Raw genomic sequence first — 12,879 nt, 5'->3', positions numbered from 1 at the left:
ACATGTTGAAAAGATGACAGTCCTGAAACTCCACGAACCCTCCTCTGCGTACACCAATGTTACATGACACGTATATTCATAAAATTCTTCAAACCATTCGGTGAATATTGCAAATAATTAATTATCATATCTTCTATTTTAAAAGATATATCAGTTAAAGCTAATTATTGGAGAAGGATTTACATAGTTTAAAATAATGATACAAAAAAATACTTTAAAATATGATACAAAAGAAAAAGTAGGAAATATACACAGCATAATAATATTGCTTGTTGGCTTGATTTAATATTTTTCAGCTTTGTCTTTTGGACTTCATTGTTTTCCTCTAATTTTCCTGAGGGCGCTAGTTACGATACACAAATCTCCTTTGAGTTCACTAACCAGGTTTGCTATCTTCCGAGTGTTGCTCAGTATTTCCACAGACTGAGTATATGGGTTATATCGAAGACCGAAGGGTCGCTTGATGGTATTTGCGAATTCCCTATTTAAAAAGAACAAAAAAAAAAAAAAAAAAAAAAAAAAAAACCCCTCAGAAGTATCTATTCATAGCTAAACTAAATTATAAAAATGAAATTAGGGTAGTTCCAATAGGAAATATATGTGCTTAATATTTCTAATACAGTTAGCAGTTATATGAAAAGAATTTAAAGTTTAACAAAGCTATTGGGATCAACATGATTCATCGCCTAGTACACTAGCACTATGGACAGGTTGAGGACAAAGAAGAAACGGAGGTCTCAAAGAAGCAAAATATATAACAACAAAAAACAGTTTTACGCTTTTCTCGAAATGTTTGTCACTTGAACGAAGGATAAAATTTCAAAAAACCGATCTGTTCTTAACCAGGAAAATGTCGCCACTAGAAAAAATTCTAGCCATGAATTTTTTTTCTGAATTTTTAATAGCTGCATCTGCTACAAAAGGAAATATACAAGGTTGAAGCACTTGGATTGAATAAAGGGAACATTAAGCTGTTTTCGCACTAAGCTTCCCTTCCCTCAGTCCAAGTGCCTCGAACAAATGTCTATTTATTTTCGTTTAAAAAAAAAAAATAATAATAAACCAATCTGCTGAAAACTTTTAAAGAGTAGATCTCCCGTGAATATACTGTAGGAATTCACTTTTCACACTTCTTCTAACCCCCCCCCCCCCCAGTCTGATGTGCTCGTGTTGAAATGTTAGTTATGAAAAGGCAGTTTGAGAGAGTATTACTTAGTTATCTTTTGGTCGTTATATTTTTAGTCGCTTGTTTGCTGTTGCTGCAACAAGCAACATCATTATACGTATGTTTTATGTAAAGCATAACATAAATCTTTTTTTTTTTTGTATTGTATTTTTTAGAACTACCTCTGTAAGAGGACGATAATTATCGATGCTTTGTGATGATGAAAGCGATTTGTGTGTGTGTGTGTGTGTGTGTGTGTGTGTGAGAGAGAGAGAGAGAGAGAGAGAGAGAGAGAGAGAGAGAGAGAGAGAGTTAAATTATGCCGAATGATGATTAAATATTGGGTAAAAACAATGTAAAGAATTTTAGCTAATGACATTTTCTTCATAATAGAACAGGAACTTCTTTTTTTGTGTGTGTGAAAATTGATCGTGAAATGAATTTAGAAGTGAATTTGCAACAACAGATTCATCTCTAGCTCCATTAAATATTACTTGAATGTAAAATTTTCTTTCACAAAAGAATATCAATTTTTTTTTATCGTACATTATGTTCTAAAATTTGGAACTAGCAAAAGTGAAAAAAAACTTATCTACTTTTAATTCATGAGATTTTAATATGGATTGGCAATGAAATTTTGTAAACCTAACGTATATTTTAGTAGCGTTGGTGAACTAAAGTTAAATAACTCTGCACGCTGCTCTTTTTTAGTTTCTCGAGTTACCTTCAAACATTCGATGATTAAGATGGTGGTTTCACACCGAAACACAAAAGAAACGCGAAATCCACCTATCCTGGAATTTTAATCCACAACATGTTAGTGGAAAATCTGCCAACTAAACCAGCCTTCCTTTACTTGATTTTATTTACAATTTCTGTTTAAAAAGAGAAAGTGAAAGAACGGGGAAATCGATATGGCTTAGTGTTAGAAGAGCAGTATTTGAATAAAGAACTACCCATCATCGTAGGAAGCTTTTTCACTCGGTTCCGGATAACAAAGCAATACGATAGCTTTGTGTAAGCAAACACATTTTGCATTGTGGGAAGGGTTACTACCCAGACCAGTTTCGACCTTTATTGAAATCTCATCAGCGGCAGCCAGACCCAGAAAGATCCCAAGGTTGAATCAATGTAGAGGCAATCTATTTTCCATATGATTTCTTCATTGTAAATCAACCACTGATGAGATCTCAATAAAGGTCCAAACCGGTCTGATAAGTGACCAATGTTTCACTATCTGGCGCAATACTGTCTCGTTATCGTAGATCTGAAATGACATGAAAAAGGTCATGTTCGGCATCCAGAGAAGTTTATCTACACCTTAGCCTTCCACAATACAAAGGTACTCAGGTTTCCAGTTTCGTACATGGAGCTGTCATAAATATATTTGCATATCTTAAACAAAATTCAATAAGTAACGATTAATAATATAAATTTTGTGCTAATGCGTATTATAATGCATGATACAACTTCAATAAATGCTCTGCAGTTTGAGGTAAGTTCGCTGACATAAAATGACTATAAAGAAATCAAAGATTCCTACAAGCAAAAACAGTAAAAAAATGTTTTTTACTGCTTCGCAAAGCGATATACGGTCTTGATAGGAGACCATTGTTATACTCTATAAAGACAAACTGAAATAGAATGATAACGGGAAAAAAAAACAATTCAAGTAGCATAAATGGATTATATTTGAACCATTTGTGGCTTAGATATAATCCATATTGCATAAACACATCTCTCCCTCTCATCATTCATACAGTACACTAGTAGTGGATAATTTTTATCATCCGGTGCGACGTTCCCAAAACTGTCTACCTCAATATTGATTTCATCTTGAGTCAAAAATTTTTGACTCAAGATGAAATCTGGCTACGATGATGAAATTTATAAAACTGAGAAGTCATTCAAAAAAATAGATTTTTTTTTTATTAACCTCATCATAATCTAGATCACTATATATTTCTACTATTTATGTGCTAGATAATGAAATGTATTTATATTAAAATTCCTTTAGGAAATTCGTACCATTTAAATAGGTTAATGGGCAAAATTCAATTACCAACTTATGTAGCATCTCAACTTTTCTTTTTGATTACATATGTTACAATTTATACTTCCGTTTTATTTCCGAGATCGCTCATAGAAACACTAATATTACTCATCGCCATATTAACCATAGTAAACTTCGATTACTATCCTTTAGAAATGAAACTTGATGCCTTATTTTGGTATTCTCTTACCTCATCTTTTCTTTAGCTTCCTCAAAACTACTAGTATAAAAATAGAGATCCTGGAAAGTGGTAATAAGAGGTTCTTGTTGAGAAGTGCGTTCAGGGTCAAAGGGTAAAATTGCAGCTGAAGGTGACAAAGCATGCTAAGGAGAGAAAGAGAAATTTCCGTTAAAATAAAAATGTATTGAAATCAATTTTCGAAAACTTTAGACCACATAGTATTTGCACCAGAATGTTTGCTTTCATTGTATCAAATAAAACGATATTTTGATTTATAAACTTATATTATAAATCAAAATATATACTATTAGGTGCAACCAAAAAAATCTCACATTTCTAAAATTAAGAATCTTGGTCATTCAAAAGTTTAATTTTTTTTTTTTTTCCCTACGGTAATTTTTTCATCAAGAGCAGTCATAAAACATTAAAGTCAGAAAATTTTAACATTTTCTTTATTTAATAAAAATGAAAGATAGTTTTAAGAAAATAACAATAATAATAATAATAATAATGAGTATGGAAAGTATGCACTTTTTTGCTTAATTTCTCTAAATTTAGTGAGAAACTCCAATTCTTAAATTGTTTTAAATAAATACACGATAAACATACCAGCTTCATGTACTCAAATAGGTGAATTAATTAAGTAAATAAGACAGTGGTAGAATAAAGTAATCAAAACATCTTTTTTTTTATTATTCCGATACTGAGTAACATGTTGACAGGGAATGCCAGAGACACCCAGAAAGGAGAGAATATCCTGGTGGTTTTTGAATGGCCTCAGGAGGAAACTGTTTATAGGTTCGTGGACTTCTAATCCCATGTTTTTTCAGGATAGAGAGTCCAGTCTATCTGTTGTACTTCGATGTAGGGTAGGGACATGGTATGTGTAAAATCTGATTGAGTGCGAGTCTTTATAAGAAGTTTTGTAAGACCTCTTCTGGTGTATCGCTTTGTTCGAATGGAGCCTTGTTCCAGATGCAGTCTTGAAGAGAAAATTCGCTATGCCCTGGAGGGTCATTGCAGAGCGTCCTTTTCTAAATTCATTTTGATATTCTAATAATATTTTTTCACTGTATATTTTCAATTTTTCATTAAGTATTCTACTGTATATTTTGTAGAATGTATTCAATAAACTAATACCTCTGTAATTAGTTTATTGAATACATGGTTTTGTTTTACCCCCCTTTTTAAATGTAGGTATTACTACACTTGTATTCCATTTCTATTAGTATTTGCCCATCTGTATATATTTTATTTAAAAATTTTAATAATCTCTGATGGATTTTTTTTCCAGAAAATTAATACAGTTCGAAGTTTATCCCATCTTCTCCTGCTGATTTACCATTTTTTATTTTACATAGGTTGTCCTTCGCTGAAGTTAAAATCCTTTAAAGCATTTCGTAAGTTTTTGGTGTAATTTTTTCTAATGTTAGTATTATCGGTCCAAAGACCTGTAAAGTAATCCAAGAAATCTTTTACATCTATTTCGCAATTTATATTTGAGGTTCTTTTATATTCTTTTATGTTTAAGTATTTTATACACATTAGGTCTTATTTTCTATACGTCATTTTCTATATATGATACAAATTTTTCCCAGCTTTCTCTATGTCTCTTTGTGGTTTCTCTTTTGGCTATTGCTCGTATTTTTTTATGTTCAATTTCATTTTTTTAAGGCCAGCTTTTTATTTTCAATTATTGTTTTTATTTCATTGTTCCATATATGTAATTTTTTATTTTTATGATATTTTTTGTGTGTTCCTAGCCTTTCATATGCTGCTGATGTAATAATTTCTTTTATATTATTCCACTCTTTCTCGACATTTTCATTTTCTTGTATTTTTTCTATATACTCTGAAAAACTCCACCGACGATAAGTTAACATTAATTCACATCACTACCTCCACGTTACCTTCTCAACCGTTAATGTCTACATAAAGCACACGAAAATTATTTTTAGAAAAGATAAAAATGCTCAGTAGAAACTGAGCACCCTTATGCCAGGGAATAAAGCCAGAAATTAAAAGGGCAATACTTATACAACGCGGTTTTGCTATAACGCGGTCTACAAATTGTAGCAATCCTCGTATAACGCGGCACTTATACAACGCAGTTTCGATATAACGCGGTCTACAAATTGCAGTAACCCTTTATCTTTTCATATTTTTTCACTGCGTGACTTAAAAATCAAATTTTATCTTCGTTAAATTTGCGTCTGCCCGTATCGCGCATGTAGTTATAAGTAGCGAATTTATATTAGGGGAAATATCCTTTAGCACACGCATGTACGCCAATTGTTTACCATATAAAGTATTTATTGTTGAAAATTGTCTTCGTTTTTCTGCCAGGAAAGCGCATTAAAAATCATAAGTGAACTAATCTCAAGCTGAGCACTTCATTTTCTTCTGAGTTACATACAATATGTAATGCTTTTTTTATGTAAAAAAAAAATATTCCTACAGTAATAGCCACCACATAGAGAGCTTTTGCGATATGATTGAAAACAAAATTAGTGAATTAATTGATGGGGAAATAGATTTAAATGAGGAGGTACAATTAATTAGATGACGTCGAACCAAATGGTGGGGAAAGTTCTGTCGAAGATTCTGATTGTGATGAATTCGTTAAAGAAATTAGCAGAAGGATTGGACTTGGCAAGAAAGTTAGGAAGCTATTTTACGGATAATGACCCCAGAACGGAGGGCTCCGGAAAATTCACGAGACAGTTGGATATTTGTTTAGCTCCATATTATGAACTTAATAAAAAAATTGCAGCATAGTGGTAAGCAAGGTCTTATTACTGACCTCTTGATAATTAAACCAGCCGAAGTATGTAATGAGAATTATACAAATGATGTCCAAGAGATTTCAAATGATGACGACTTCCGGCCACTCGTAAATAAAGAACATCTTTATTACGAAATGTTCGTTTTGAAGAGAGTGATGAAGATTATAATATGCACTTTATTATGTGCAATGAAGTTTATGTACAATTTGTAATTTTATAAGTTTATGCTATATATTTGTTTCATAGTTTATGTTTTCTTAACTTACATGAATTACAAGAATTAAATAAAAATATATTTTTGTTGGGTATGTCATTATTGTTTATATAATTAAAAAAAAAAAACGATTTCGGAACCTAACCCTAAGTTTTCTATGTAATCTGAGTCTCGCATAACGCGATTTATATAACGCGGCATTTCTATGGAACCTAACATCCGTGTTATACGAGGGTTCCCCGTATTTGCAGAAATTTATAATTATCTGGCAAAAACTAAAATATCCCTAATTGTTTTGAGCAGTGTAGAAGATGGAAGGAGATAGTGCGCATGGTTCTACCAAAATGATTGCATATCTCTATACAATCAAAAACGACACATAATACTATACAGAATAAAAAGACAATTTTCTTCTTCTTCTTCGTCTATGATCTCTTGTGCTTTTAAGCGTCAAGATTTTGCCAAAGAGATTTCCATGCCGTTCTGTCCAAGGCTTGTTGTTTTGCTTCTTTCCAGTTAATTCCCTTCTTTTCCAATTTTTCTTTAATTTTCTTTTGTCAACCTTTCCTGGGTCTGCCTATGTTCCTTTTTTCTATTTCTGGCTTTCGTATACAGTTTTTGCAGTTAACTAAAAAGACCATCCTCTCTACAAACTTGTGTCCACTACAAAAAAAAAAAAAAAAAAAAAAAAAAAGTTCGTCTGTGATAAGTATTAGAGTATTAGCATATATACAACTTTTGTCTTTGTATTGAACGCAAGGACAAAAATAAATAAATAAAATAAATAAATAAAAACGAGGTTCCAGGAAAAGAAAAATACTGCTAACTACGCATGACTTTGGCTAACTTATTTTCAACTGAAAAGCTTTTGTCCAATCGCTTATGCTTCAGTTGCACACCAGGAAAGGTACGCCCCCTCTCTTCCACATGCGCTACCGAAACGAAATACACAGGACAGTGATTGTATTAGTATTATTTTATAATTTATTATCATTATTATTTGAATGACCGACGATGTAGCTAAGACTATGAGGCCGTACTGGGTCTGTAAATTGTCTGTTTTTCTGTTTAGTAGGATAAAAAAATTCGTTTTGCAGAGGGAAGCACAAACACTTGCGTATAATATCAGAAAAGCAAAGGGGAAATCAGTCTGCGATAGCAAATAAAACAAGATTAAAAAGTGCAACAAACGATAATGGGGAAAAAAAAACGTAAAAAAGTTTTATGTCAGAAAAATAAAAAATACTGCTGACACACAGCAAGTCCAAATATTAGTCGTCATACAATGAAAGAACACTTTCTCATATTTCACTGATTACATAATTACAATGCTGTTATTTATGTATACCTATGTTTTAAGTAAGAAACGAAAAGCAACCAAAGAACCAGAAATATTTATTTTTACCTGAAGTTCTGCTACAGAAGAAAGTAATCCGGCACCGTATATTCTCATTTCCCCTCCTTGTTGACAGAGTCCAAATTCCACTGTGAAGAAGTAACACTATTCAGAAAAACATAATGAATTGTTTAAAATCTGATACATGAATCGGCCATAAATTAACTATAAAAAGAAAGTGTGTAAATATTCCATATTTTTCATTTTTTTGCCGTTGCACAGTGTCATAATTTCTATCAGAATAACAGAGCAAATGTAATAGCCAGTGTCACGTCTGCATAAAAATAGTAGTTTATTATTAATAGTATTTTCCCTAAAAGAATTTTTTAAAAGGGGTTCAATCATTCGATGCTGTTGGCACACTCTCCCTCGATGAATAATAATAATAATAATAATAATAATAATAATAATAATAATAATAATAATAATAATAATAATAATAATAATAATAATAATAATTGAGCGCCTCCGTAGCGCAATTGAAAGAACGACGGTACATTGCGCCCTTCAATTGGAATAGGCCTAAGTTCGATTCTCGTCGCGACGGGAGGAATCTTTATCTGGACGATTTCAATCGAAGGTGAATTAGCCGATCTCGGAGGTAGCAGGGTTTTTTCTCCCGGAAACTCGGGTTTTTCATCCCGCGTACATACAAATCGGCCCTTCAGAACACACGCAATTTACAGACAAAAATTACTAGTTGTTGGAGTTGGGCGGTAGATGGCGTTGATGGAGATGATTCGTAGTAAAGGTTAGGTGTAGAGACAGTTGTAGATGTCCTCCCACGATGAGTCTTCGGACTCCTTGGAGGTATCAGGAATAATAATAATAATAATAATAACATAATTTAGGGATGACCCAAGAGTTGACATTCATTCTTACTCTTAAAACTGTGGACTGCAAAATTAGAATATCTCAGGTTACGAGATGTTCTACGTAACTGAAAGATTCGTAGTGTTTCAGATATGTCAATAAGAGTTGAAGTTCTTTCGAGCTTTTCTACTCCACAGAAAAAATGAAGTTGCGATCAATTGATTCCTGAAGAATTTTTGTAGAACTTTGTAACACTGTAAGTCTTACACTGCAATTTCATAACTATGCAACGTTATGAAATTGCAGTGTAAGACTTTGCAGTGTAATTACTAATACCCAGTGGCGACTCGTGGCTTGAAAGCGAGGGGTTCTGAAACTTTCGAAATATACATACACACTGTACAGTAAACGTGTTTGGATAAAATATCAAAATTATGGTAAAAATTAAAAAATAAATAAACAAACATGAAAAAATATTGTTTATTATCGATAAAATTATACAGTTTAGTATCATTTAAAATTACTTAAAAATAAAATCCATTATCATAACCCGAATAATGTTCTAAAATAAAAACTATAACAAATGTCTTTAATTGTAATGTCCAAATATTTAAAGAGACGGAGTAAACACGATAAGCACTACGAACACTCTACTACTGGCGCAAATGCATATAAACAACAGTGGAACTGCGCGACGGACAGTGCCGCATTACGCTAATAGCTCGCATCTCACTATGACGTGCATATGCTCGCACGCCTAGCAATATGACACTGTGGTGAAGACAGTGCTGCTAGCGCCCTCCTAAGTGCTACAAGATGGATTTTTATTATTTTTTATACAAAATAAGAGAATTGTATGGGATTTTTGATGATAAACTTAAATATTACAAGCAAATATAAATAAATTAATAAATATATATAATTTGGGGGTACTGTAGTTCCGTAGTGCCTAAGAACGAGCCGTCCCTGCTAGGTAAGTCTTTCCAAGCATTTGTTTGGAAAGACTTACCTAGAATTAACCCTGCATCCTAGGTCTGTTTAGCTTTAAAGGAGATCTACACGCGAACTTTTATAAGAGCTTTTCGATTGAGATGACTTGATTGGTCTCATACAGCTGACACCAATCAATTCTGCTAAGAAGGCAAGTTGGCACGGGGAAAAGATTCAATTAACACACGTAATTGAATCAATCCAATCCAGTCAAGATATTATTTGTACGAAGACTTCTAATTAGGTTTCACAGGCTTCCTAACTTATTCCATTTCTATACCCGTGTATACTTATATAGGAAAACAAATTTGTTTGTCCCCTCTATCACCGCAATAGGAAAGTCGAAACGAGCCCTTTAGCCAAAAAGATCCTGTGTCAGACAAGAGGAAGAATTTTAATTTTTTTCTTTTCAGGTGAAGGCAAGTGATTCGATATTATCTGGAAGTGGATGGAAATTAGTTTTCTGATCTCTGCTAAACATGCATACTGCTCAGATAGCAGATATATAGAGACAAGATTACCACCTTATTCTTGTCAAAATTTGGATCATTAATGCATTTGTGTATTTTTCTATCTGTCCGTACCAGTCTAATTGGTGGAAGTCTAAAAGACGAGATGAACTACTTTGGCTTTGCTAGAATTTCAGTATACATAACTAAGGCTATGGAAACAGTGTGTTATTTCTTAACAGCACGTGTTTTTGGGAGGAAAACTCTTTGTATCATTCTAAAATTCCTCACGTTCAAGATGGGATTCAACATCCAAGTCTGTCTAACTAAAGCTACAATTTTGTATATTTAGTGTGGCCAGGTTCTCGAAGTTTACAGTAAATTAAGATTAACTACAATCGACGAGAAAGGAATAACATTCATAATGGTCCAACGCAGTGTTAGAGTCCTCGTGTGGCTGTAATGATGGTGGCCGCGATAGTTTCGAAGTGAACAGCGTCTTCGAGAGGCTGTGGATTGTTCGAATGCCACTATGGAAGAGAGATATATGAATGTCTAAGTGGTAGACAATTTCTCCCACTAAGTGCAAGACAATCATGTTTATTGGAAGCCTGAAGAGGCTCGAAAAGCACCGTGTCAATCCCCTTCAGCTCGGTTTCAGAATTATCTAACCCCACAGTGGTATCAATATTGGTTTTACAACTTTTCGTAAATAGGACACACACAAAAGGCAAAATCGTTTACTTGTTGAACTAAACTACACGAGGATAGCAGTTGAAATATGACGATATAAATTCTCATCAACATAGCTCGCTACGAAGTTAGGCCAGAGTAATAAGCACATGAACACAAGCGCGGTTTAATTTGATGATTAGCGAATTAAAACTTGACTCAGAACATTAAATAATTGTTGCATCCCGTCTACGTATTAGGTTATATAATTATATAATTTTATATAATTAAATTATATAAAAACAGTGAAAAGTTCCCAATAAATACAAAAAGGCATCCGGCAAGGCCACACCATATCTCCCAAATTATTTACATCTGCACTAGAGGAAGTCTTTAGAAGCCTTAATTGGGGAACAAAAGGAATAAACATAAATGGAGAAAAGCTGCATCATCTGAAATTTGCAGATGATATTATCCTAATGGCAGATAATCTTGAAGATCTGGAAGAAAGGCTAAATCAGCTAAATGAAGCCTCCAGAGAAATTGGATTAAAAATAAATAGAGAAAAAACAAAAATAATGATGAATAAATACATAAATCATAGAACTATCAAAGTTGAAAACCATGAAATAGAACAAGTTACTTCATATGTATATTTGGGCCAATTGTTATCCTTTGAGGATTTCCAAAGAAAATAGATTGAACGAAGAATTCAACTTGGATGGATGGTTTATGGGAAAATGAGAGACATATTCAGAAGTGACATCCCTATGAGTCTAAAAAGGAAAGCTTTCGACCAGTGCATACTTCCTGTCCTAACATATGGAGGAGAAACATGGACTTTAACAGAAGCCCTAAACAAAAACTGAGAACAACACGACATCGCATGGAAAGAAGTATGCTAAAAATAACATTAAGAGATAGGAAGACAAATATCTTGATAAGATCTCAAACAGGTGTCATGGATATTGTAAAATACATTAAACAGGCCAAGTGGAGATGGGCTGACCATATTGCCAGATGCAGTGACGGGAGATGGACTAGAAAAGCAACAGAGTGGAGACCAATGGATGGAGCAAGACAAAGAGGAAGACCGAGAAGAAGGTGGAGAGATGAACTGGAACAAATTGCAGGAGTGAGATGGATGGGTGAGGCAGAAAATCGAGTGACTGGAAAATCATGGGAGGCACCTTCGTCCAGCAGTGGACAGAACCAGAAGGTTGAAGAAGAAGAACTGTTTGCCAGGTGTAACAATACATACTTTGACACGAGTAGTTTTGTAGAAGTAAAAGCAAAAGGTTCTTGCTATTTTCGTATCGGCTTACTCAACTTCAGCTCAGAAATTAAGCTCTTGCACCACGATGGAAATCATCTCCAGGTTTTTCTAACCAAAGGCTGTTGTATATTGGTACTTAAAACAATTATGTACAGTATAATTAAATGTGTTAAACAGTACCGTTGCCAACTTATCGACCTCTTCTTCAGAAGCTCCTAGAGAGGCGAGGCCTAGTTCTTGAGAAAACTGGGCAAAGCTTGCGTCAGCTAGCATAGGGACGTGGCCAAGAAGTTCGTGACAGCAATCTCTGAAAGAGAAGAGCAAAATAATTAGCAACATTCTTGGATATGAATATCAGTAACGCAAAAGTCAGTGCTAAGTGGATGAAACAAAATACAGGGTGGCCATAAAATAACTTTCCCTCTTTAGAGGCATCTGTAGCTAAATCTGGTGGAGCAGAAAACAATAATTAAATTAAAGGCAGATAAAATGGAATAATAACATTTTGACTGTGTAAGCGACAGCTGCCTCACTCATTCCAGCGGGTTCCCAACTTGCATGTCTTGAAAGAACATAAAACGGGCTGTTATGAACATCCAATCCGACTCCTTATGCTCAGCTGTAGAGCATGTCGCACACCGAATGCAATTTGTTGTACACAAGAAAGGTCAGCACATTGAAAATTGTGGGTATGGTCCAGGGGACCCTGATTCTGATGAATAAAACATTATTTCCTGTGAGTTCAATCACTACATTAATTTCTGTGTCTCTCGCAAGTTGTTGTTTTTAATTATTATTATTCTTGTTATCATTGTAACGCGTCACATATCCAGCTGGAATGAGTGACGCGGCTGTCGCTTACACCGTCGAAATGTTATTATTCC

The 12,879-nt window shown here is 33.8% G+C and overlaps 1 protein-coding gene across 1 annotated transcript in view; it reads right to left on the bottom strand.

Moving 5' to 3' along the window:
* Nucleotides 1–312: 312 nt before the first annotated feature.
* Nucleotides 313–12,879, bottom strand: part of LOC150097878 (tryptophan 5-hydroxylase 1-like) — a 78,528-nt gene continuing 65,961 nt past the window's right edge. The window contains exons 10-13 of the mRNA XM_090406618.1: nucleotides 12,176–12,302; nucleotides 7,805–7,900; nucleotides 3,409–3,542; nucleotides 313–481 (exon numbers count right to left, since the gene is read on the bottom strand). Coding sequence (XP_090262744.1) covers nucleotides 313–481; nucleotides 3,409–3,542; nucleotides 7,805–7,900; nucleotides 12,176–12,302 — 526 coding nt within the window. The remainder of the gene's footprint in view (nucleotides 482–3,408; nucleotides 3,543–7,804; nucleotides 7,901–12,175; nucleotides 12,303–12,879) is intronic.

Source organism: Typopeltis vanoorti, chromosome 16 (genome assembly GCF_054136105.1).
Source record: "Typopeltis vanoorti isolate ZY-2024b chromosome 16, IOZ_Tvanoo_1.0, whole genome shotgun sequence".
Lineage (NCBI taxonomy): Eukaryota > Metazoa > Arthropoda > Arachnida > Uropygi > Thelyphonidae > Typopeltis > Typopeltis vanoorti.
The sequence above is the reverse complement of the archived record's forward strand: the minus strand, read 5'-3'. Positions and strand labels throughout refer to the sequence as shown.